Source organism: Pristiophorus japonicus, chromosome 20, assembly GCF_044704955.1.
Source record: "Pristiophorus japonicus isolate sPriJap1 chromosome 20, sPriJap1.hap1, whole genome shotgun sequence".
Taxonomy (NCBI): Eukaryota; Metazoa; Chordata; class Chondrichthyes; family Pristiophoridae; genus Pristiophorus; species Pristiophorus japonicus.
Window position 1 is genome coordinate 74,079,114 of NC_091996.1, and position 27,326 is coordinate 74,106,439.

At 43.0% G+C, this 27,326-nt stretch overlaps 1 protein-coding gene across 1 annotated transcript in view; it reads left to right on the forward strand.

Annotated features, from left to right (window-relative positions):
- Positions 1–27,326, forward strand: part of LOC139232768 (exonuclease mut-7 homolog) — a 270,943-nt gene that overhangs the window by 54,362 nt on the left and 189,255 nt on the right. The window contains exon 4 of the mRNA XM_070863270.1: positions 14,088–14,258. Coding sequence (XP_070719371.1) covers positions 14,088–14,258 — 171 coding nt within the window. The remainder of the gene's footprint in view (positions 1–14,087; positions 14,259–27,326) is intronic.

Below are 27,326 nucleotides of genomic sequence, written 5' to 3' on the forward strand. Positions count from 1 at the left end.
ATCCTCCGCCTGTTCCACGACGACATGCAGGCTGTGATCCTTACCAATGGATCTATTACAGACCCAATTCGTGTCCGGTCCGGGGTCAAACGGGGCTGTGTCATCGCCCCAACCCTCTTCTCAATCTTCCTTGCTGCCATGCTCCACCTCACAGCCAACAAGCTCCTCGCTGGAGTGGAACTAAACTACAGAACCAGTGGGAAGCTGTTCAATCTTCGCCATCTCCAGGCCAGGTCCAAGACCACCCCAACCTCTGTCGTCGAGCTACAGTACGCGGACGACGCCTGCGTCTGCGCACATACAGAGGCTCAACTCCAGGACATAGTCAGCGTATTTATTGAGGCATACGAAAACATGGGCCTTATGCTAAACATCCGTAAGACAAAGGTCCTCCACCAGCCTGTCCTCGCCGCACAGCACTGCCCCCCCCCCAGTTATCAAGATTCATGGCGCGACCCTGGACAACGTGGACTATTTCCCATACCTCGAGAGCCTCTTATCAACAAAAGCAGGTGTGGACGACGAGATTCAACACCGCCTCCAGTGCAGCCTTCGACCGCCTGAGGAAAAGAGCGTTCGAAGACGAGGACTTCAAATTTACCACCAAGCTCATGGTCTACAGGGCTGTAGTAATACCTGCCCTCTTGTATGGCTCAAGAGACATGGACCATGTATCGTAGACACCTCAAGTCGCTGGAGAAATACCACCAACAATGCCTCCACAAGATCCTACAAATTCCCTGGCAGAACAAACGCACTAACATTAGCGTCCTTGACCAGGCCAACATCCCCGGCATTGAAGCACTGACCACACTTGATCAGCTCCGCTTGCCGGCCACGTTGTCCGCATGTCAGACACGAGACTCCCGAAACAAGCGCTCTACTCAGAACTCCTTTATGGCAAACGAGCCAAAGGTGGACAGAGGAAACGTTATAAGGACACCCTCAAAGCCTCCCTGGTAAAGTGCAGCATCCCCCCCGACTCCTGGGAGTCCCTGGCCGAAGACCGCCCTGGGTGGAGGAGGCGGATCCGGGAGGGTGCTAAGTGCCTTGAGACTCGTCGGCGAATGCATGTGGAAGACGAGTGCAGGCTACGGAATGAAGGTGCGGCAAACCTGTCCCACCCTCCCTTACCCTCAACCACTGTCTGTCCCACCTGTGGCAGGGACTGTGGCTCTCGCATTGGACTGTTCAGTCACCTAAGGACTCATTCTAAGAGTGGAAGCAAGTCTTGCTCGACTCCGAGGGACTGCCTGTGATGACTATCCCCGTAATAACCCGCCCAGCCTGGTACTCTCCCCGTAATAACTCGCCCGGCCTGTTACTCTCCCCGTAATAACCCGCCCAGCCTGGTACTCTCCCCGTAATAACCCGCCCAGCCTGGTACTCTCCCCGTAATAACCCGCCCAGCCTGGTACTCTCCCCGTAATAACCCGCCCAGCCTGGTACTCTCCCCGTAATAACCCGCCCGGCCTGGTACTCTCCCCGTAATAACCCGCCCAGCATGGTACTCTCCCCGTAATAATCCGCCCAGCCTGGTACTCTCCCCGTAATAACCCGCCCAGCCTGGTACTCTCCCCGTAATAACTCGCCCGGCCTGGTACTCTTCCCGTAATAACTCGCCTGGCCTGGTACTCTTCCCGTAATAACCCGCCCAGCCTGGTACTGTCCCCATAATAACCCGCCCAGCCTGGTAATCTCCCCGTAATAACTCGCCCGGCCTGGTACTCTCCCCGTAATAACTCGCCCGGCCTGGTACTCCCCCTGTAATAACCCGCCCAGCCTGGTACTCTCCCCGTAATAACTCGCCCGGCCTGGTACTCTCCCCGTAATAACTCGCCCGGCCTGGTACTCCCCCTGTAATAACCCGCCCAGCCTGGTACTCTCCCCATAATAACTCGCCCGGCCTGGTACTCTCCCCGTAATAACTCGCCCGGCCTGGTACTCCCCCTGTAATAACCCGCCCAGCCTGGTACTCTCCCCATAATAACTCGCCCGGCCTGGTACTCTCCCCGTAATAACCCGCCCAGCTTGGTACTCTCCCCGTAATAACCCGTCCAGCCTGGTACTCTCCCCTTAATAACTCGCCCGGCCTGGTACTCTCCCCATAATAACTCGCCCGGCCTGGTACTCTCCCCGTAATAACACGCCTGGCCTGGTACTCTCCCCGTAATAACCCGCCCAGCCTGGTACTCTCCCCATAATAACCCGCCCACCCTGGTACTCTCCCTGTAATAACCCACCCACCCTGGTACTCTCTCTGTAATAACCCGCCCAGCCTGGTACTCTCCTCATAATAACCCACCCAGCCTGGTACTCTCCCTGTAATAACCCACCCACCCTGGTACTCTCTCTGTAATAACCCGCCCAGCCTGGTACTCTCCTCATAATAACCCACCCACCCCATGAGGAATGAGGTCCCACAGAAAGAATTCAGGGAGCTAGGAAGAAAATTCGAGGGTAGGACCTCAAAAGGTAGTAATCTCCAGGTTACTACCGGTGCCACGTGCTAAGGAGTATAAGAATAGAAGGATAGAGAGGATGAATTCATGGCTGGAAAGTTAGTGTACGAGGGAGGACTTTAAATTCTTGAGGCATTGGGACCGCTTCTGAGGGAGATGGGACCTGTACAAACTGGATGGGTTGCACCTCAACAGCTCCAGGACCAATATCCTTGCAGGGAGTTTTGCTAGTGCTGTTGGGGAGAGTTTAAACTAGCTTGGCAGGGGGATGGGAACCCATGTTAGAGGGATCATCAAATGAGGCCATATGGGTCGAATTGAAAAATAAAAAAGGGTGATCAAACTGCTGGGCATATATTATAGAGGAGGAGTGCGATATTCTGGATGAAAAAAATATAGTGAGAGAGGAAGCATTAAAAGGCTTAGCAGCTTTGAAAGTATATAAGTCCCCAGGCCCGGATGAAATGCATCCCAGGCTGCTGAGCAAAGTAAAAGAGGAAATAGCAGAGGCCTTGACCATCATTTTCCAGTGCTCTTTGAATCTGGGCATGATGCCGAGGATTGGAGGACTGCTAATGTAGCATGCTTGTTTAAGAAGGGAGAAAGGGATAGGCCGAATAATTACAGGCCTGTCAGCCAAACCTCAGTGGTGGGAAAATTATTGGAAAAAATCTTGAAAGGCAGGATAAATCTACACTTGGAAAGGCACGGATTTGTTAAGGGAAGATCGTGTTGGACTAACCTGATTGAATTTTTTGAGGAGGTAACCAAGAGGGTCGACGAGGGTAGCGCAGACAATGTAGTATAGACTGGCGAGTGATACTTAAAGGGTTGACGGTGGATAGGCAATGGCAAACATTTAAAGATCACATGGATGAACTGCAGCAATTGTACATCCCTGTCTAGAGTAAAAATAAAACGGGGAAGGTGGCTCAACCGTGGCTAACAAGGGAAATTAAAGATAGTGTTAAATCCAAGGAAGAGGCATATAAATTGGCCAGAAAAAGCAGCAAACCTGAGGACTGGGATAATTTTGTAATACAGCAGAGGAGGACAAAGGGTTTAATTAGGAGGGGGAAAATAGAGTATGAGAGAAAGCTTTCTGGGAACATAAAAACTGACTGCAAAAGCTTCTATAGACATGTGACGAGAAAAAGATTACTGAAAACAAATGTAGGTCCCTTGCAGTCAGATTCAGGTGAATTTATAATGGGGAACAAAGAAATGGCGGACCAGTTGAACAAATATTTCGGTTCTGTTTTCACGAAGGAAGACACAAATAACCTTCCGGATGTACTAGGGGACCGAGGGTCTAGTGAGAAGGAGGAACTGAAGGATATCCTTATTAGGCGAGAAATTGTGTTCGGGAAATTGATGGAATTGAAGGTCGATAAATCCCCGGGGCCTAATAGTCTGCATCCCAGAGTACTTGGTGATCATTTTCCAACAGTCGATTGACTCTAGATCAGTTCCTATGGACTGGAGGGTAGCTAATGTAACAAAACTGTTTAAAAAAGGGAGAGAGAAAACGGGTAACTATAGACCGGTTAGCCTGACATCAGTAGTGAGGAAAATGTTGGAATCAATTATTAAAGACGAAATAACAGCACATTTGGAAAGCAGTGACAGGATCGGTCCAAGTCTGCATGGATTTATGAAAGGGAAATCATGTTTGACAAATCTTCTGGAATTTTTTGAGGATGTAACTAGTAGAGTGGACAAGGAAGAACCAGTAGATGTGGTGCATTTGGACTTTCAAAAGGCTTTTGACAAGGTCCCACACAAGAGATTGGTGTGCAAAATCAAAGCACATGGTATTGGGGGTAATGTACTGATGTGGATAGAGAACTGGTTGGCAGACAGGAAGCAGAGAGTCTGGATAAATGGATCCTTTTCAGAATGGCAGGCAGTGACTAGTGGAATGCCGCAGGGCTCAGTGCTGGGACCCCAGCTCTTTACAATGTACATTAATAATTTAGATGAAGGAATTGAGTGTAATATCTCCAAGTTTGCAGATGACACTAAGCTGGGTGGCGATGTGAGCTGTGAGGAGGACGCTAAGAGGCTGCAGGGTGACTTGGACAGGTTAGATGAGTGGGCAAATGCATTCCAGATACAGTATAATGTGGATAACTGTGAGGTTATCCATTTTGGGGGCAAAAACACGAAGGCAGAATATTATCTGAATGGCGGAAGATTAGGAAATGGGGAGGTGCAACAAGACCTGGGTGTCATGGTTCATCAATCATTGAAAGTGGGCACGCAGGTACAGCAGGTGGTAAAGAAGGCAAATGGTATGTTGGCCTTCATAGCTAGGGGAGTATAGGAGCAGGGAGGTCTTACTGCAGTTGTACAGAGCCTTGGTGAGGCCTCACCTGGAATATTGTGTTCAGTTTTGGTCTCCTAATCTGAGGAAGGACGTTCTTGCTATTGAGGGAGTGCAGTGAAGGTTCACCAGACTGATTCCCGGGATGGCGGGACTGACATATGAGGAGAGACTGGATCAACTGGGCCTTTATAGACTGGAGATTAGAAGGATGAGAGGGGATCTCATAGAAACATATAAGATTCTGACGGGATTGGACAGGTTAGATGCAGGAAGAATGTTCCCGATGTTGGGGAAGTCCAGAACCAGGGGACACAGTCTTAGGATAAGGCGTAGGCCATTTAGGACTGAGATGAGGAGAAACTTCTTCACTCGGAGAGTTGTTAACCTGTGGAATTCCTTACCGCAGAGAGTTGTTGATGCCAGTTCATTGAATATATTCAAGAGGGAGTTAGATATGGCCCTTACAGCTAAAGGGTTATGGAGAGAAAACAAGAAAGGGGTATTGAGGGAATGATCAGCCATGATATTGAATGGTGGTGCAGGCTCGAAGGGCCGAATGGCCGACTCCTGCACCTATTTTCTATCTTTCTGTATTTCTATATATGGACTTTAGCAAGGCTTTTGGTAAGCTACACATGGTAGACTGGTCATGAAGGTTAAAACTCATGGGATCCAGGGCAAAGTGGCAAGTTGGATCCAAAATTGGCTTGGAGGTAGGAAGCAAAGGGTAATGATTGATGGATGTTTTTGTGACTGGAAGAATGTTTCCAGTGGGGTTCCTCAGGGCTCAGTACTGGGTCCCTTGCTTTTTGTGGTATATATCAATGATTTAGATTTGAATATAGGGAGTATGATTAAACAGTTTGCAGACGACACTAAAATTGGCTGTGTGGTTGATAATAGAGGAAAGTCATGGGCTGCAGGAGGATATCAATCGACTGATCGGGTGGGCAAAGCAGTGGCAAATGGAATTTAATTCAGAGAAGTGTGAGATGATGCACTTTGGGAGGGCTAATAAAGAAAGGGTATACACATTAAGCGGTAGGCCACTTAATAGTGTAGATGAACAAAGGGACCTTGGAGTGCTTGTCCACAGATCCCTGAAAGTAGCAGGCCAGGTGGATAAAATGGTTAAAAAGGCATACGGAATGCTTGCTTTTATTGGCCAAGGCACAGAATATAAGGTCACAGAGGTTATGCTTAAATTGTATAATACTTTGGTTAGGCTACAGCTGGAGTACTGCGTGCAGTTCTGGTCGCCGTATTGTAGGAAGGATGTGATTGCACTGGAGAGGGTGCAGAGGAGATTTACTAGGATGCTGCCTGAAATGGAGAATCTTAGCTATGAAGACAGATTGGATAGGCTGGGTTTGTTCTCATTGGAACAGAGGAGGTTGAGAGGAGACTTCATTGAGGTGTACAAAATATTGAGGGGCCTGGATATAGTGGATATTAAGGGGCTATTTCCATTGGTGGAGGGGTATATTATGAGGGGGCATAGTTTTAAGGTGGTTGGTGGAAGGTTTAGAGATGATTTGAGGGGGGGCTTCTTTTTGCAGAGGGTTGTGGAGATCTGGAACTCGCTGCCTGGAAGAGTGGAGGATGCAGAAACCCTCACCACTTTTAAGAGCTGGTTGGATTGGCACTTAAAGTGCCGTAACCTGCAGTGTTACGGACCCAGAGCTGGTAATTGGGATTAGACTGGATGACCTTTTGTTGGACGGCGCAGATATAATGGTAAGTACTGCAGGGAATAGAATATGGCCAGGGTGATCTCCTGGACTAGTTTCGATCGCCTGGATAGATCGGAGAGGAATTTTCCCAGATTTTTTTTCCCGAAATTGGCCTTGGATTTTATCTGTTTTTTGCCTCTCCCAGGAGATCACATGGCTCCGGTTGGCGTGGGAGTGTAGAATATTTCACTATAAGGGGTGTCGCAGTTGTGTGAGGTGGACTGGTTGGGCTGGGTGCTCTTTGCCTTTCCGTCATTGTTCATAGGCTTATATGTAACCTTTAGGGCTGTTGACCAAGAGCCGTGCGGCTCTTTGTCAGCTGGCGCGGACACGATGGGCCAAAATGGCCTTGAACTGCGCTGTAAATTTCTATGTTTCTATGTTTCCCTCCCAGTAATAACCCACCCACCCTGGTACTTTCCCCGTAATAACCCACCCACCCTGGTAATCAACCCGTAAAAAGTCACCCACCCTGGTACTCACCCCGTAATAACCCGTCCACCCTGGTACTCTCCCCGTAATAATCCGCCCACCCTGGTACTCTCCCCGTAATAACCCGCCCAGCCTGGTACTCTCCCTGTAATAACCCACCCAGCCTGGTACTCTCCCTGTAATAAACCACCTAGCCTGGTACTCTCCCCGTAATAACCCACCCTGCCTGGTGTACTACCCGTAATAAGCCACCCACCCTGGTACTCTCCCCGTAATAAGGTCTCATTGCACCTCCCCTTTTCCTAATCTTTCACCATTCAGATAATATTCGGCCTTCCTGTTTTTGCCACCAAAGTGGATAACCTCACATTTATTTATATTATACTGCATCTGCCATGCATTTGCCCACTCACCCAATCAGTCTAAGTCACCCTGCAGCCTCTTAGCATCCTCCTCACAGCTCACACCGCCACCCAGCTTAGTGTCATCTGCAAACTTGGAGATAATGCATACAATTCCTTCGTTTAAATCATTAATGTATATTGTAAATGGCTGGGGTCCTAGCACTGAACCTTGGGGCACCCCACTAGTCACTGCCTGCCATTCTGAAAAGGACCCGTTTATTCCTACTCTTTCCTTCTTGTCTGCCAACCAGTTGTCTATCCACGTCAATACATTACCCTCAATACCATGCGCTTTAATTTTGCACACGAATCTCTTGCGTGGGACCTTGTCAAAAGCCTTTTGATAATCCAAATACACCACATCCACTGGTTCTCCTTTGTCTACTGTACTAGTTACATCCACAAAAAAACTCCAGAAGATTTGTTCAAGCATGATTTCCCTTTCATAAATCCATGCTGACTTGGACCGATCCTGTCACTGCTTTCCAAATGCGCTGCTATTACATCTTTAACAATTGATTCCAACATTTTCCCCATTACCGATGTCAGGCTAACTGGCCTATAATTCCCTGTTTTCTCTCTCCCTTTTGTAAAATGTGGGGTTACATTAGCTACCCTCCAGTCCATAGGAACTGATCCAGAGTGTATAGAATGTTGGAAAATGAGCACCAATGCATCCACTATTTCTTGGGCCACTTCCTTAAGTACCCTGGGATGCAGACTACCTGTCCCTGGGGATTTATTGGCCTTCAATCTCATCAATTTCCCTAATGCAATTTCTTGACTAATAAGGATTTCCTTCAGTTCCTCCTTCTCGCTAGACCTCGGTCCCCTAGTATTTCCGGAAGGTTTTTTGTATCTTTAATGAAGACAGAACCAAAGTATTTGTTCACTTGGTCTGCCATTTCTTTGATCCCCATTATAAATTCACCTGATTCTGACTGCAAGGGACCTACATTTGTCTTCACTAATCTTTTCTCTTCACATATCTATAGAAGCTTTTAGTTTTTATTTTCCCTGCAAGATTACTCTCATACTCTATTTTCCCCCTCCTAATTAAACCCTTCGTCCTCCTCTGCTGAATTCTAAATTTCTCCCAATCCTCGGGTTTGCTGCTTTTTTCTGGCCAATTTATATGCCTCTTCCTTGGATTTAACACTATCCCTAATTTCCCTTGTTAGCCACGGTTGAGCCACCTTCCCCGTTTTATTTTTACACCAGACAGGGATGTACAATTGTTGAAGTTCATCAACGTGATCTTTAAATGTCTACCGTCAACCTTTTAAGTATCATTCGCCAGTCTATTCGAGCTAATTCACATCTCATATCATTGAAGTTACCTTTCTTTAAGTTCAGGACCCGAGTGTCTGAATTAACTGTGTCACTCTCCATCTTAATGAAGAATTCTACCATATTATGGTCACTCTTCCCCAAGGGGCCTCGCACAACAAGATTTCTAATTAATCCCCTCTCATTACACAACACCCAGTCTAGGATGGCCAACTCTCGTTGGTTCCTCGACATGTTGGTCTAGAAAACCTTCCCTTATACACTCCAGGAAGACAGAATATTATCTGAATGGTGACAGATTAGGAAAAGGGGAGTTGCAACGAGACCTGGGTGTCATGGTACATCAGTCATTGAAGGTTGGCATGCAGGTGCAGCAGGCGGTGAAGAAGGCAAATGGCATGTTGGCCAGCATAGCTAGAGGATTTGAGTATAGGAGCAGGGAGGTATTACTGCAGTTGTATTGGGCCTTGGTGAGGCCGAGAATATTGTGTTCAGTTTTGGTCTCCTAATCTGAGGAAGGACGTTCTTGCTATTGAGTGAGTACAGCGAAGGTTCACCAGACTGATTCCTGGATGGCAGGACTAACATATGAGGAGAGCCTGGATCAACTGGGCTTGTATCCACTGGAATTTAGAAGAATGCGGGGAATCTCATAGAAACATATGAAATTCTGACGGGATTGGACAGGTTAGGCAGGAAGAATGTTCCCATTGCTGGGGAGTTCTAGAACCCGGGGTCACAGTCTAAGAATAAGGGGTAAGCCATTTAGGACCAAGATGAGGAGAAACTTCTTCGCTCAGAGAGTGATTAACTTGTGGAATTCTCTACCGCAGAAAGTTGTTGAGGCCAGTTCGTTAGATATATTCAAAAGGGAGTTAGATATGGCCCTTACAGCCAAAGGGATCAAGGGGTATGGAGGAAAAGCAAGAAAGGGTACTGAGGTTGAATGATCAGCCATGATCTTGGTGAATGGCGGTGCAGGCTCGAAGGGCCGAATGGCCTGCTCCTGCATCTAATTTCTATGTTTCAATGTTTCCAGGAAATCCTCCTCCACCATATTGCTACCAGTTTGGTTCGCCCAATCTATATGTAGATTAAAGTCACCCATGATAACTGCTGTACCCTTATTGCAAACATCCCTAATTTCCTGTTTGATGCCATTCCCAACCTCACTGCTACTGTTTGGTGGTCTGTACACAACTTCCACAAGCGTTTTCTGCCGTTTGGTGTTCCGCAGCTTGACCCCTACAGATTCCACATCATCCAAGCTAATGTCCTTCCTTACTATTGCATTAATCTCCTCTTTAACCAGCAACGCTACCCCACCTCCTTTTCCTTTCTGTCTATCCTTCCTGAATATTGAATACCCCTGGATGTTGAGTTCCCAGCCTTGGTCACTCTGGAGCCATGTCTCCGTGATGCCAATTACATCATATCTGTTAACTGCTGTCTGCACAGTTAATTCATCCTCCTTATTACGAATGCTCCTCGCATTGAGGCACAGCCTTCAGGCTTGTTTTTTTTAACACACTTTGTCCTTTTAGACACACTGAAAGAATTGAAAAACATATAGCAATAACTTACCTCCAACCCTGCCCGAAGGCTGTCCGGTCCCATTCTCGGTCCCCACTTGACACACACAATCCCGTGTGTGTGTGTATACCTGGTTTACCATGGCAGCAGATCAAGGCTTCACCCCCAAAACTAACGATCAGGTCCAATGGGGAAACTTAGAATATTTTTTTTGCAGTACTTAGGCCCCAAAATATGTACCCTGCTGGTTACATCCTCAAAAAACTCGAATAAATTTGTCAAACACAATTTCCCTTTCATAAAACCATGTTGACTCTGCCTAATCATGTTATGATTTGCTAGGTGCCTTGATACAAGCTCCTTAACAATGATTTCCAGCATTTTCCCGACGACTGATGTTAGGCTAACTGGCCTGCAGATCCCTGTTTTCTCTTTCCCTGCTTTCTTGAATAGCGGTGTTACCTTTGCTACGTTCCAATCCGCTGGGACCGTTTTAGAATCTAAGGGATTTTGAAAGATGAAAATCTCTGCAACCTAGTCTTTTCGAACCCTAGGATGTAGGCCATCAGATCGAGCGGATTTGTCGGCTTTTAGGCCCATTAGTTTCTCTAGTACTTTTTCTCTACTTATATTGATTACATTAAGTTCCTCACCTTCCTTTGACCCTTGGTTCCCCACCATTTTAGGTATGCTTTTTGCGTCTTTGACTGTGAAGACAGACACAAAATATTTGTTTAACGTTTCTGCTATTTCCTTATAATAATTTCTGTTGCCTCAGCCTTGAATGGACTAATGTTTACTTTTGTTCCTCTTCCTTTTTACGTACTTGTAGAAGCTCTTTCAATCTGTTGTTATATTTCTTGCTAGTCTTCTCTCTGTCTATTTTTTCCCTTTTATCCATTTTTTGGTCATCCACTGCTGGTTTCTGAAACTCTCCCAATCCTCAGTCTTGCTACTATTCATCGCAACATTATAAGCTTCTTCTTTCAATCTAATGCTATCCTTAACTTCTTTAGTTAGCCACGGATGGATCACTTTTTCCTTGGAGTTTTTGTTTCTCAATGGAATGTATTTTTGTTGGAAATGATGAAATATTTCTTTAAATGCTTGCCACTGCTTATCCACTGCCATATCTTGTAATCTATTTTTCCAATCTACCCCAGCCAACTCGCCCTTCGTACCTCTGTAATTGGCTTTATTTAAGCTTCAGACTCTAGTTTTGGATGTAATGTGAAATTCTATCGTGTTATGATCACTCTGTCCCAGAGGATCCGTTACTATGAGAATTAACCCTGTCACATTGCACAATACAAGATCTATAATAGCCTGTTCCCTGGTTGGTTCCATGACGTATTGTTCTAGGAGACTGTCCAGTATGCAATCCATGAACTCGTCCTCCAGACTACCTTTGCTGATTTGATTTGCCCAGTCTATATGAAGATTAAAGTCCCCCACAATTATTGCATTACCTTTATTACAAGCTCCGACTATTTCTTGATTAATTCTGTCTAATGGTACAGCTACTGTTAGGGGCCTTGTATATTACTCCCACCAGTGTTTTCTGCCCCTTGTTATTCCTCATCTCCACCCATACTGATTCTACTTCCTGATCTCCTGAGCCGAGATCCTTTCTCTCTACTGTTCTTATGTCATCCTTTATTGTCAGGCATACCACCCCCCCCCCCCCCCCCCGCCTTTTCCATTCTGCCTGTCTTTTCGAAACGTCAAGTACCCTGGAACATTTAGTTCCCAACCTTGGTTACCTTGCAACCACATCTCTGTAATGGCTGTTAGATCAAACCCATTTATCTCTATTTGTGCCACTAGTTCATCTTATCTTGTTAGGAATACTTCGTGCAATCAGATAAAGAGCCTTTAATTTTTTTTTACCATTATTCCCTGATTCTCTGCTGCACTGCTATCATTAAACTCTCTGTCCTTTCTGTCGCACTCTGCTTATTTTTTCCCAAGTTGCTGCACAGCTCTGTTGCATTGACCTTTCTCTTTAGAATTCTAAATTTCTCCTCACCTGCCCCCCGCCCCCCATTTGTTAGTTTAAAGCCCTATCTACACCCTAGTTATTCGATTCGCCAGGACGCTGGTCCCAGCCTGGTTTAAGTGGAGCCCGTCTCGACGGAATAGTTCCCTCTTTCCCCAGTACCGGTGTCAGTGACCCATGAACTGAAACCCCTTCTTCCCACAACACTCGAGACACGCATTAAAACCTCGAATCTCTTTGTCCCTCTGCCAATTTGCGTGTGGCTCGGGTAACAATCCAAAGATTATTACCTATTGAGGTTCTGCCTTTTAATTTCGATTAAATTCTGTAGGTTTCTGTTATCGGGGTTTCTGTGGGTTTGTGTTATCGGGGTTTGTGTTATCGGAGTTTCTGTGGGATTGTGTATTGGGGTTTGAGTTATCGGGGTTTGTGTTATCAGGGTTTCTGTGGGATTGTGTTGTCGGGGATTGTGTTGTCGGGGGTTGTGTTGTCGGGGATTGTGTTGTCGGGGATTGTGTTGTCGGGGGTTGTGTTGTCGGGGGTTGTGTTGTCGGGGGTTGTGTTGTCGGGGGTTGTGTTGTCGGGGGTTGTGTTGTCGGGGGTTGTGTTGTCGGGGATTGTGTTGTCGGGGGTTGTGTTGTCGGGGTTTCTGTGGGATTGTGTTGTCGGGGTTTCTGTGGGATTGTGTTATCGGGGTTTCTGTGGGATTGTGTTATCGGGGTTTCTGTGGGATTGTGTTATCGGGGTTTCTGTGGGATTGTGTTATCGGGGTTTCTGTGGGATTGTGTTATCGGGGTTTCTGTGGGATTGTGTTATCGGGGTTTCTGTGGGCTTGTGTTATCGGGGTTTCTGTGGGATTGTGTTATCGGGGTTTCTGTGGGATTGTGTTATCGGGGTTTCTGTGGGCTTGTGTTATCGGGGTTTCTGTGGGATTGTGTTATCGGGGTTTCTGTGGGCTTGTGTTATCGATTTAATTAATATTCATTATAATGTAAAAATATAAGAATTGGGGACATCTCCGGATGTGCGCACTCTCCCACCCACATGCACAGAACCTCCCCCCCCCCTGCACACAATCACCCCCCCCCCCCGCACACGCACACACCCCTCCCCCCCCGCACACGGGCACACCTCCCCCCCCCCCGCACACGCGCCCCCCTCCAACTCCCGCCCCCCCCGCACGCGAACGCCCCTCAGCCCCCCGCACGCGTGCGTCCCACCGCCCCCCCGCACGCACGCACCCCCCGCCCCCCCCGCACGCGTGCGTCCCACCGCCCCCCCGCACGCATGCGTCCCCCCGCCCCCCCCGCACGCACGCGCGCCTCCGCCCCCCCACGCACGCACCCCCCGCCCCCCCCGCACACACGCGTCCCTCTGCACCCCCGCACGCGCGCGCCCCTGCACCCCCTGCGCCCCCTCCACCCCTGCGCGCCCCTGCGTGCCCCCCGCACGCGCACCCCTCCCCGCCCCCCAAGCGCTGTATGCTCCGACTGCTGGAGTGCTGAACCAGTGTGAGAGCCTCACTTATCCTTGCTCTTTGTCTCCTCCAGCCTGATGGGAAGGGAAGTTTGAAGGAATGTAGCCTCTGCGAAGCAGCTCCCTAAAAAGCGTCTGTCTGCCCTGTGACTGCTGGGCGTTGAAAGCACCTTTTGTCTGTGGTGCTGCGGGGCATTGTGGCACTTTGCATGTTTACGGGATAATTAGTGACGACAATTGCCTTTGCACAGGCTGCTGTTGCGGTGAAATGAAGTGTTAGGGAATGTGGATTGCTGTGCACTGTCACAGCAAGTGGGACAGAGGACTCAGAGCAACAGTTACCTCGCTGAATAAATTAGCAGGCTCCTTTTGTCTGCTTGTAGATTACGGGCCTCCCTCTTTTTGTTCACCCACCCTTTGTCTCCCCAGCTCCCAGAAGAAGCGAGGCGCGGATTTGCTGCCCTCACGGACCCACTGGAAGGGCTCCTGGTTATGTTGGAGAGCTGCCACGACTGGAGAAAGGGAAAGGCACAGTCCCTGGAACATTACATCATCGGCCACTTCAACAATTGGATTAAAGAGGATGCCAGAGTCCAGCAGGTTGGCGAAGGAGCAACAGCTCCAGCACATTGCACTCTACACTCCCCAAACACAGCGAGTTATAGTCCGGGGGGCGGAGCAGCTAATATTGGCACTGACAATATTGGGAAGTAAACATATCAGACTGAACTGAAAGTAGTAATATTAGGAATTCATTATGGTGCCCCGAATCCATTTCCTGATAACTTAGAAATACATCACAATTTTAAAATTGTATATATACGTATGAGTGTGTCTTTCAACAAGTGGTGTCTATGTCTCTGTTCAACGGAAGTGTTCTTCCACACACAGCCTCCTCTGGTGGGGGGAGGTGGAGGGGCTGAGGTACACTGACCCTTCTGTTTAAACCCCTCCATGGCCACGTTCCCCCCCCCCCCCCCCCGCCCCCATCCCTCGAAACTGCTCCAGCTTTGCAACACTCTCAACTCTCTCCAATGCCTCTGCCTTTCGCCGCTTCTGAGACTCATAGAAACCCAACATTCTATCAATGATAATTGATCGCGTGAGAGTAGTTCTGATCAATGGTGATAATTGATCGCGTGAGAGTAGTTCTGATCAATGGTGATAATTGATCGCGTGAGAGTAGTTCTGATCAATGGTGATAATTGAGCATGTGAGAGTAGTTCTGATCAATGGTGATAATTGATCGGGTGAGAGTAGTTCTGATCAATGGTGATTGATCGTGTGAGAATAGTTCCAATCAATAGTGATAATTGATCGTGTGAGAGTATTTCTGATCAGTAGTGATAATTGATCACGTGAGAATTGTTCTGATCAATGGTGATAATTGATCGTGTGAGAGTAGTTCTGATCAAGGTGATAATTGATCGACTGAGAGTAGTTCTGATCAATGGTGATAATTGATCGTGAGAGTAGTTCTGATCAATGAAAATTGATCGTGTGAGAGTAGTTCTGATAATTGATGGTGTGAGAGTAGTTCTGAACAATAGTGATAATTGATCGTGTGAGAATAGTTCCGATCAATGGTGATAATTGATCATGTGTGAGTAGTTCTGATCAATGGTGATAATTGATCCTGTGAGAGTAGTTCTGATCAATGGTGATAATTGATCGCGTGAGAGTAGTTCTGATCAATGGTGATAATTGATCGCGTGAGAGTAGTTCTGATCAATGGTGATAATTGATCGCGTGAGAGTAGTTCTGATCAATGGTGATAATTGATCAGGTGAGAGTAGTTCTGATCAATGGTGATTGATCGTGTGAGAATAGTTCCAATCAATAGTGATAATTGATCGTGTGAGAGTATTTCTGATCAGTAGTGATAATTAATCACGTGAGAATAGTTCTGATCAATGGTGATAATTGATCGTGTGAGAGTAGTTCTGATCAAGGTGATAATTAATCGACTGAGAGTAGTTCTGATCAATGGTGATAATTGATCGTGAGAGTAGTTCTGATCAATGAAAATTGATCGTGTGAGAGTAGTTCTGATAATTGATGGTGTGAGAGTAGTTCTGAACAATAGTGATAATTGATCGTGTGAGAATAGTTCTGATCAATGGTGATAATTGATCATGTGTGAGTAGTTCTGATCAATGGTGATAATTGATCGTGTGAGAGTAGTTATGATCAATGGTGATAATTGATCGTGTGAGAGTAGTTCTGATCAATTGTGATAATTGATCGTGTTAGTGTAGTTCCGATCAATGGTGATAATTGATCGTGTGAGAGTAGTTCTGATCAATGGTGATAATTAATCGTGAGTGTGTCGTTCTGATCAATGGTGATAATTGATCATGTGAGAGTAGTTCTGATCAATGGTGATAATTGATCAGGTGAGTAGTTCTGATCAACAGTGATAATTGATCTTGTGAAAGTAGTTCTGATGGTGATAATTGATCGGTTGAGAATAGTTCTGATCAATGGTGATAATTGATCGTTTGTGAGTAGTTCTGATCAATGGTGATAATTGATCGTGTGAGTGTCGTTCTGATCAATGGTGATAATTGATCGTGCGTGAGTAGTTCTGATCAATGGTGATAATTGATCGTGTGCGAATAGTTCTGATCAGTGTTGATCGTTGATCGTGTGAGAGATGTTCTGATCAATGGTGGTAATTGATCGTGAGAGTGTCGTTCTGATAAATGGTGATAATTGATCGTGTGCGATCAGTTCTGATCAGTGGTGATAATTGATCGTGTGAGAGTAGTTCTGATCAATGGTGATAATTGATCGTGTGTGAGTAGTTCTGATCGGTGGTGATAATTGATCGTGTGAGAAGTTCTGATCAATGATAATTCATCGTGTGAGAAGTTCTGATAATTGATCGTGTGTGAGTAGTTCTGATCAATAGTGATAATTGATCGTGTAAGTGTCGTTCTGATTGTGATAATTGATCGTGTGTGAGTAGTTCTGATCAATAGTGATAATTGATCGTGTGAGTATCGTTCTGATGGTGATAATTGATCGTGTGTGAGTAGTTCTGATCAATGGTGATAATTGATCGTGTGTGAGTAGTTCTGATCAATGGTGATAATTGATCGTGTGTGAGTAGTTCTGATCAATGGTGATAATTGATCGTGTGAGTGTCGTTCTGATCAATGGTGATAATTGATCGTGTGCGAGTAGTTCTGATCAATGGTGATAATTGATCGTGTGTGAGTAGTTCTGATCAATGGTGATAATTGATCGTGTGAGTGTCGTTCTGATCAATGGTGATAATTGATCGTGTGCGAGTAGTTCTGATCAGTGGTGATAATTGGTCGTGTGAGAGAAGTTCTGATCAATGGTGATAATTGATCATGTGTGAGTAGTTCTGATCGGTGGTGATAATTGATCGTGTGAACGTAGTTCTGATCAATGGTGATAATTGATCGTGTGATTATAGTTATGATCAATGGTGATAATTGATTGAGTGTAAGTAGTTCTGATCAATGGTGATAATTGATCATGAGTGTCGTTCTGATCAATGGTGATAATTGATCGTGTGCGAGTAGTTCTGCTCAGTGGTGATAGTTGATCGTGTGAGAGTCGTTCTGATCAATGGTGATAATTGATCGTGTGAGAATAGTTCTGATCAATGGTGAAAATTGATCGTGTTCGTGTAATTCTGATCAATGGTGATAATTTATAGTGTGAGAGTATTTCTGATCAATGGTGATAATTGATCGTGTGAGAGTATTTCTGATCAATGGTGATAATTGATCGTGTGGGAGTAGTTCTGATCAATGGTGATAATTGATCGTGTGGGAGTAGTTCGGATCAATGGTGATAATTGATCGAGTGTGAGTAGTTCTGATCAATGGTGATAATTGATCCTGTGACAGTAGTTCTGATCAATGGTGAGAATTGATCGTGTGAGAGTTGTTCTGATCAATGGTGATAATTGATCATGTTACTGTAGTTCTGATCAATGGTGATAATTGATCGTGTGAGAGTAGTTCTGATCAATGGTGATAATTGATCGTGTGAGATTAGTTCTGATCAATGGTGATAATTGATCGTGTGAGAGTAGTTCTGATCAATGCTGATAATTGTTCGTTTGAGAGTAGTTCTGATCAATGGTGATAATTGATCATGTGAGAGTAGTTCTGATCAATGGTGATAATTGATCATGTGAGAGTAGTTCTGATCAATGGTGATAATTGATCGTGCGACAGTAGTTCTAATCAGTGGTGATAATTGATCGTGTGAGAGTTGTTCTGATCAATGGTGATAATTGATCATGTTACTGTAGTTCTGATCAATGGTGATAATTGATCGTGTGTGAGTAGTTCTGATCAATGGTGATAATTGATCGTGTGAGAGTAGTTCTGATTAATGGTGATAATTGATCGTGTGAGAGTAGTCCTGCTCAATGGTGAAAATTGATCGTGTGAGAGGAGTTCTGATCAAAGATAATAGATCGTGTGATAGTAGTTCTGATCAATGGTGATAATTGATCATTTGTGAGTAGTTCTGATCACTGGTGATAATTGATCGTGTGAGAGTAGTTGCGATCAATGGTGATAATTGATCGTGTGAAAGTAGTTCTGATCAATGGTGATAATTGAATGTTTGAGAATAGTTCTGATCAATGGTGATAATTGATCGTGTGAGAGTAGTTCTGATCAATGGTGATAATTGATCGTGTGAGAGTAGTTCTGATCAGTGGTGATAATTGACCGTGTGAGAGTAGTTCTGATCATTGGTGATAATTGATTGTGTGAGAGTAGTTCTGATCAGTGGTGATAATTGATTGTGTGAAAGTAGTTCTGATCAATGGTGATAATTGAGCGTTTGAGAATAGTTCTGATCAATGGTGAAAATTGATCGTGTGAGAGTAGTTCTGATCAATGGTGATAATTGATCGTGTGAGACTAGTTCTGATCATTGGTGATAATTTATCGTGTGAGAGTAGTTCTGATCATTGGTGATAATTGATTGTGTGAGAGTAGTTCTGATCAGTGGTGATAATTGATTGTGTGAGAGTCGTTCTGATCAATGGTGATAATTGATCGTGTGAGAGTAGTTCTGATCAATGGTGATAATTGATCGTGTGAGAGTAGTTCTGATTAATGGTGATAATTGATCGTGTGAGAGTAGTCCTGCTCAATGGTGATAATTGATCGTATGTGAGTAGTTCTGATCATTGGTGATAATTGATCGTGTATGAGTAGTTCTGATCAATGGTGATAATTGATCGTGTGAGAGTAGTTCTGATCAATGGTGATTATTGTTCGTGTGAGAGTCGTTCTGATCTAATGGTGATAATTGATCGCATGAGAGTAATTCTGATCAATGGTAGTTCTGATCACCATTGATCAGAACTATGCTCTCACGATCAATGGTGACAATTGATCGTATGAGAGTGGTTCTGATCAATGGTGATAATTGATCGTGCGAGAGTAGTTCTGATCATTGGTGATAATTTATCGTGTGAGAGTAGTTCTGATCATTGGTGATAATTGATTGTGTGAGAGTAGTTCTGATCAGTGGTGATAATTGAGTGTGTGGGAGTAGTTCTGATCAATGGTGATAATTGATCATGTGCGAGTAGTTTTGATCAGTTGTGATAATTGATCATGTAAGTAGTTCTGATCAATAGTGATCGTGTGAGAAGTTCTGATCAATGATAATTGATCCTGTGAGAAGTTCTGATAAATTGATCGTGTGTGAGTAGTTCAGAAGAATAGTGATAATTGATCGTGTGAGAATAGTTCTGATCAATGGTGATAATTGATCGTGTGTGAGTAGCTCTGATCAATGGTGATAATTGATCGTGTGTGAGTAGTTCTGATCAATGGTGATAATTGATCGCGTGAGAATAGTTCTGATCAATGGTGATAATTGATCGTGTGTGAGTAGTTCTGATCAATGGTGATAATTGATCGTGTGAGTGTCGTTCGGATCAATGGTGATAATTGATCGTGTGCGAGTAGTTCTGATCAATGGTGATAATTGATCTTGTGAGAGTAGTTCTGATCAATGGTGATAATTGATTGTGTGAGTAGTTCTGATCAATGGTGATAATTGATCATGTTACTGTAGTTCTAATCAGTGGTGATAATTGATCGTGTGAGAGTTGTTCTGATCAATGGTGATAATTGATCATGTTACTGTAGTTCTGATCAATGGTGATAATTGATCGTGTGTGAGTAGTTCTGATCAATGGTGATAATTGATCGTGTGAGAGTAGTTCTGATCAATGGTGATAATTGATCGTGTGAGAGTAGTTCTGATTAATGGTGATAATTGATCGTGTGAGAGTAGTCCTGCTCAATGGTGATAATTGATCGTATGTGAGTAGTTCTGATCATTGGTGATAATTGATCGTGTATGAGTAGTTCTGATCAATGGTGATAATTGATCGTGTGAGAGTAGTTCTGATCAATGGTGATTATTGAGTGTGTGGGAGTAGTTCTGATCAATGGTGATAATTGATCATGTGCGAGTAGTTTTGATCAGTGGTGATAATTGATCATGTAAGTAGTTCTGATCAATAGTGATCGTGTGAGAAGTTCTGATCAATGATAATTGATCCTGTGAGAAGTTCTGATAAATTGATCGTGTGTGAGTAGTTCAGAAGAATAGTGATAATTGATCGTGTGAGAATAGTTCTGATCAATGGTGATAATTGATCGTGTGTGAGTAGCTCTGATCAATGGTAATAATTGATCGTGTGTGAGTAGTTCTGATCAATGGTGATAATTGATCGCGTGAGAATAGTTCTGATCAATGGTGATAATTGATCGTGTGAGTGTCGTTCGGATCAATGGTGATAATTGATCTTGTGCGAGTAGTTCTGATCAATGGTGATAATTGATCGTGTGCGAGTAGTTCTGATCAATGGTGATAATTGATCTTGTGAGAGTAGTTCTGATCAATGGTGATAATTGATTGTGTGAGTAGTTCTGATCAATGGTGATAATTGATCTTGTGAGAGTAGTTCTGATCAATGGTGATAATTGATCCTGTGTGAGTATTTCTGATCAATGGTGATAATTGATCATGTGGGAGTCGTTCTGATCAGTGGTGATAATTGATCACGTGAGAGTAGTTCTGATCAATGGTGATAATTGATTGAGTGTGAGTAGTTCTGATCAATGGTGATAATTGTTCGTGTGAGAGTCGTTCTAATCTAATGGTGATAATTGATTGCATGAGAGTAATTCTGATCAATGGTAGTTCTGATCACCATTGATCAGAACTATGCTCCCACGATCAATGGTGATAATTAATCGTATGAGAGTGGTTCTGATCAATGGTGATAATTGATCGTGCGAGAGTAGTTCTGATTGGTGATAATTTATCGTGTGAGAGTAGTTCTGATCATTGGTGGTAATTGATTGTGTGAGAGTAGTTCTGATCAGTGGTGATAATTGATCATGTAAGTAGTTCTGATCAATAGTGATCGTGTGAGAAGTTCTGATCAATGAAAATTGATCCTACGAGAAGTTCTGATAAATTGATCGTGTGTGAGTAGTTCTGAAGAATAGTGATAATTGATCGTATGAGAATAGTTCTGATCAATGGTGATAATTGATCATGTGTGAGTAGTTCTGATCAATGGTGATAATTGATCGTGTGAGAGTAGTTCTGATCAATGGTGATTATTGTTCGTGTGAGATTCGTTCTAATCTAATGGTGATAATTGATCGCATGAGAGTAATTCTGATCAATGGTAGTTCTGATCACCATTGATCAGAACTATGCTCATAGGATCAATGGTGATAATTAATCGTATGAGAGTGGTTCTGATCAATGGTGATAATTGATCGTGTGTGAGTAGTTCTGATCAATGGTGATAATTGATCGTGTGAGAGAAGTTCTGATCAATGGTGATAATTGATCGTGTGTGAGTAGTTCTGATCAATGGTGATAATTGATTGTGTGAGAGAAGTTCTGATCAATGGTGATAATTGATCGTGTGTGAGTAGTTCTGATCGGTGGTGATAATTGATCGTGTGAGCGTAGTTGTGATCAATGGTGATAATTGATCGTGTTAGTCTAGTTCTGAGCAATGGTGATAATTGATCGTGTGATTGTCGTTCTGATCAATGGTGATAATTGATCATGTGAGAGTAGTTCTGATCAATGGTGATAATTGATCGTGTGAGAGTAGTTCTGATCAACAGTGATAATTGATTGTGTGAAAGTAGTTCTGATCAATGATAATCGTGTGAGAGTAGTTCTGATCAATGATAATTGATCGTGTGAGAGTTGTTCTGATCAATGATAATTGATCGCGTGAGAACAGTTCTGATCAATGGTGATAATTGTGTGAGAGTAGTCTGATCAATGATAATTGATCGTGTGAGAATAGTTATGATCGATGATAATTGATTGTGTGAAAATAGTTCTGATCAATGGTGATAATTGATCGTGCAAGTAGTTCTGATCAATGGTGATAATTGATCGTGTGAAAGTAGTTCTGATCAATAGTGATTGTGTGAGACGTTCTGATCAATGATAATTGATTGTGTGAGAAGTCCTGATAATTGATCATGTGTGAGTAGTTCTGATCAATGGTGATAATTGATCGTGTGAGAGTAGTTCTGATCAGTAGTGATAATTGATCATGAGAGTAGTTCTGATCAATGATAATTGATTGTGTGAGAGCAGTTCTGATAATTGATGGTGTGAGAGTAGTTCTGATCAATAATAATCGTGTGAGAGTAGTTCTGATCAATGGGGATAATTGATCAGGTGAGTAGTTCTGATCAACAGTGATAATTGATTGTGTGAGAGTAGTTCTGATCAATGGTGATAATTGATCGGTTGAGAATAGTTCTGATCAATGGTGATAATTGATCGTGTGTGAGTAGTTCTGATCAATGGTGATAATTGATCATGTGAGTGTCGTTCTGATCAATGGTGATAATTGATCGTGCGTGAGTCGTTCTGATCAATGGTGATAATTGATCGTGTGCGAGTAGTTCTGATCAGTGGTGATAATTGATCGTGTGTGAGTAGTTCTGATCAAAGATAATTGATCGTGTGAGAGAAGTTCTGATCAATGGTGTCAATTGATCATGTGCGAGTAGTTTTGATCATTGGTGATAATTGATCATGTGAGAAGTTCTGATCAATAGTGATCGTGTGAGAAGTTCTGATCAATGATAATTGATCCTGTGAGAAGTTCTGATAAATATGATCGTGTGTGAGTAGTTCTGAAGAATAGTGATAAATGATCGTGTGAGAGTAGTTCTGGTGCTGATAATTGATCGTGTGAGAGTAGTTCTAATCAGTGGTGATAATTGATCGTGTGTGAGTAGTTCGGAACAATGGTGATAAGTGATCGAGTGTGAGTAGTTCTGATCAATGGTGATAATTGATCCTGTGACAGTAGTTCTGATCAATGGTGATAATTGATCCTGAGAGAGTAGTTCTGATCAATGGTGATAATTGATCGTCTGTGAGTAGTTCGGAACAATGGTGATAAGTGATCGAGTGTGAGTAGTTCTGATCAATCGCGATAATTGTTCGTGTGAGACTAGTTCTGATCAGTGATGATAATTGATTGGGTGAGCGTAGTTCTGATCAATGGTGATAATTGATCGCATGAGAGTAGTTCTGATCAATGCTGATAATTGTTCATGTGAGAGTAGTTCTGATCAATGGTGATAATTGAACGTGCGAGAGTAGTTCTGATCAATGGTGATAATTGATCGTGTGTGAGTAGTTCTGATCAAAGATAATAGATCGTGTGATAGTAGTTCTGATCAATGGTGATAATTGATCATTTGTGAGTAGTTCTGATCACTGGTGATAATTGATCGTGTGAGAGTAGTTGCGATCAATGGTGATAATTGATCGTGTGAAAGTAGTTCTGATCAATGGTGATAATTGAATGTTTGAGAATAGTTCTGATCAATGGTGATAATTGATCGTGTGAGAGTAGTTCTGATCAATGGTGATAATTGATCGTGTGAGAGTAGTTCTGATCAGTGGTGATAATTGACCGTGTGAGAGTAGTTCTGATCATTGGTGATAATTGATTGTGTGAGAGTAGTTCTGATCAGTGGTGATAATTGATTGTGTGAAAGTAGTTCTGATCAATGGTGATAATTGAGCGTTTGAGAATAGTTCTGATCAATGGTGAAAATTGATCGTGAGAGTAGTTCTGATCAATGGTGATAATTGATCGTGTGAGACTAGTTCTGATCATTGGTGATAATTTATCGTGTGAGAGTAGTTCTGATCATTGGTGATAATTGATTGTGTGAGAGTAGTTCTGATCAGTGGTGATAATTGATTGTGTGAGAGTCGTTCTGATCAATGGTGATAATTGATCGTGTGCGAGTAGTTTTGATCAGTGGTGATAATTGATCATGTAAGTAGTTCTGATCCATAGTGATCGTGTGAGAAGTTCTGATCAATGATAATTGATCCTGTGAGAAGTTCTGATAAATTGATCGTGTGTGAGTAGTTCTGAAGAATAGTGATAATTGATCGTGTGAGAGTAGTTCTGGTGGTGATAATTGATCGTGTGAGAATGGTTCTGATCAGTGGTGATAATTGATCGTGTGAGAGTAGTTCTGATCAATGGTGATAATTGATCGTGTGAGAGTAGTTCTGATCAATGGTGATAATTGATCCTGTGACAGTGACAGTAGTTCTGATCAATGGTGATAATTGATCCTGTGAGCGTAGTTCTGATCAGTGATGATAATTGATCGGGTGAGCGTAGTTCTGATAAATGGTGATAATTGATCGTGTGAGAATGGTTCTGATCAGTGGTGATAATTGATCGTGTGAGAGTAGTTCTGATCAATGGTGATAATTGATCGTGTGAGAGTAGTTCTGATCAGTGGTGATAATTGACCGTGTGAGAGTAGTTCTGATCATTGGTGATAATTGATTGTGTGAGAGTAGTTCTGATCAGTGGTGATAATTGATTGTGTGAAAGTAGTTCTGATCAATGGTGATAATTGAGCGTTTGAGAATAGTTCTGATCAATGGTGAAAATTGATCGTGTGAGAGTAGTTCTGATCAATGGTGATAATTGATCGTGTGAGACTAGTTCTGATCATTGGTGATAATTTATCGTGTGAGAGTAGTTCTGATCATTGGTGATAATTGATTGTGTGAGAGTAGTTCTGATCAGTGGTGATAATTGATTGTGTGAGAGTCGTTCTGATCAATGGTGATAATTGATCGTGTGCGAGTAGTTTTGATCAGTGGTGATAATTGATCATGTAAGTAGTTCTGATCCATAGTGATCGTGTGAGAAGTTCTGATCAATGATAATTGATCCTGTGAGAAGTTCTGATAAATTGATCGTGTGTGAGTAGTTCTGAAGAATAGTGATAATTGATCGTGTGAGAGTAGTTCTGGTGGTGATAATTGATCGTGTGAGAATGGTTCTGATCAGTGGTGATAATTGATCGTGTGAGAGTAGTTCTGATCAATGGTGATAATTGATCGTGTGAGAGTAGTTCTGATCAATGGTGATAATTGATCCTGTGACAGTGACAGTAGTTCTGATCAATGGTGATAATTGATCCTGTGAGCGTAGTTCTGATCAGTGATGATAATTGATCGGGTGAGCGTAGTTCTGATAAATGGTAATAATTGATCGTGTGAGAGTAGTTCTGATCAATGGTGATAATTGATCGAGTGTGAGTAGTTCTGAAGAATAGTGACAATTGATTGCATGAGAGTAGTTCTGATCAATGCTGATAATTGTTCATGTGAGAGTAGTTTTGATCAATGGTGATAATTGATCGTGTGAGAGTAGTTCTGATCAATGGTGATAATTGACTGTGTGAGAGTAGTTCTGGTCAATGGTGATAATTTATCGTGTGAGAGTAGTTCTGATCATTGGTGATAATTGATTGTGTGAGAGTAGTTCTGATCAGTGGTGAAAATTGATTGTGTGAGAGTAGTTCAGATCAATGGTGATAATTGATTGTGTGCGAGAAGTTTTGATTAGTGGTGATAATTGATCATGTAAGTAGTTCTGATCAATAGTGATCGTGTGAGAAGTTCTGATCAATGGTGATAATTGATCGGGGGAAAGTCGTTCTGATCAGTGGTGATAATTGATCATGTGAGCATAGTTCTGATCAATGGTGATAATTGATCGTGTGAGCGTAGTTCTGATCAATGGTGATAATTGATCTTGTGAGTGTCGTTCTGATCAATGGTGACAATTGTTCGTGTGAGAGTAGTTCTGATCAGTGAAGATAATTGATCGGTGATCGTAGTTCTGATCAATGGTGATAATTGATCGCGTGAGAGTAGTACTGATGAATGGTGATAATTGATCGTGGGAGAGTAGTTCTGATCATTGGTGATAATTGAACGTTAGTGTAGTTCTGATCAATGGTGATAATTGATTGTGTGCGTAGTTCTGATCAATGGTGATAATTGATCGTGTGAGAGTAGTTCTGATGAGTGGTGATAATTGATCGTGTGAGCATAGTTCTGATCAATGGTGATAATTGATCGTGTGAGCGTAGTTCTGATCAATGGTGATAATTGATCTTGTGAGTGTAGTTCTGATCAATGGTGATAATTGTTCGTGTGAGAGTAGTTCTGATCAGTGATGATAATTGATCGGGTAAGCGTAGTTCTGATCAATGGTGATAATTGATCGCATGAGAGTAGTTCCGATCAATGCTGATAATTGTTCATGTGAGAGTAATTCTGATCAATGGTGATAATTGATCGTATGTCAGTAGTTCTGATCAATGGTGATAATTGATCCTGTGAGAGTCGTTCTGATCAGTGGTGATAATTGATCATGTAAGAGTAGTTCTGATCAAAGATAATTGATCGTGTGAGAGTAGTTCTGATCAATGGTGATAATTGATCGTGTATGAGTAGTTCTGATCAAAGATAATTGATCGTGTGAAAGTCGTTCTGATCAATGTTGATAATTGATCGTGTGTAGTAGTTCTGATCAAAGCTAATTGATCATGTGAGAGTAGTTCTGATCAATGGTGATAATTGATCATGTGAGAAGTTCTGATAAATTGATCGTGTGTGAGTAGTTCTGAAGAATAGTGATAATTGATCGTGTGAGAGTAGTTCTGATGGTGATAATTGATCGTGTGAGACTAGTTCTGATCAATGGTGATAATTGATCGTGTGTGAGTAGTTATGATCAATGGTGACAATTGATCGTGTGTGAGTAGTTCTGATCACTGGTGATAACTGATCGTGTGAGAGTAGTTCTGATCAATGGTGATAATTGATCGTGAGAGTTGTTCTGATCAATGATAATTGATTGTGTGAGAGTAGTTCTGATAATTGATGGTGTGAGAGTGATTCTGATCAATAGTAATCGTGTGAGAGTAGTTCTGATCAATGGTGATAATTGATCAGGTGAATCGTTCTGATCAACAGTGAAAATTGATCTTGTGAAAGTAGTTCTGATCAATGGTGATCATGTGAGAAGTTCTGATCAATGATAATTGATAGTGTGAGAAGTTCTGATAATTGATCGTGTGTGAGTAGTTCTGATCAATAGTGATAATTGATCGTGTGAGAGTAGTTCTGATGGTGATAATTGATCGTGTGAGAATAATCCTGATCAATGGTGATAATTGATCGTGTGAGAGTAGTTCTGATCAATGGTGATAATTGATCGTGTGAGAGTAGTTCTGATCAATGGTGATA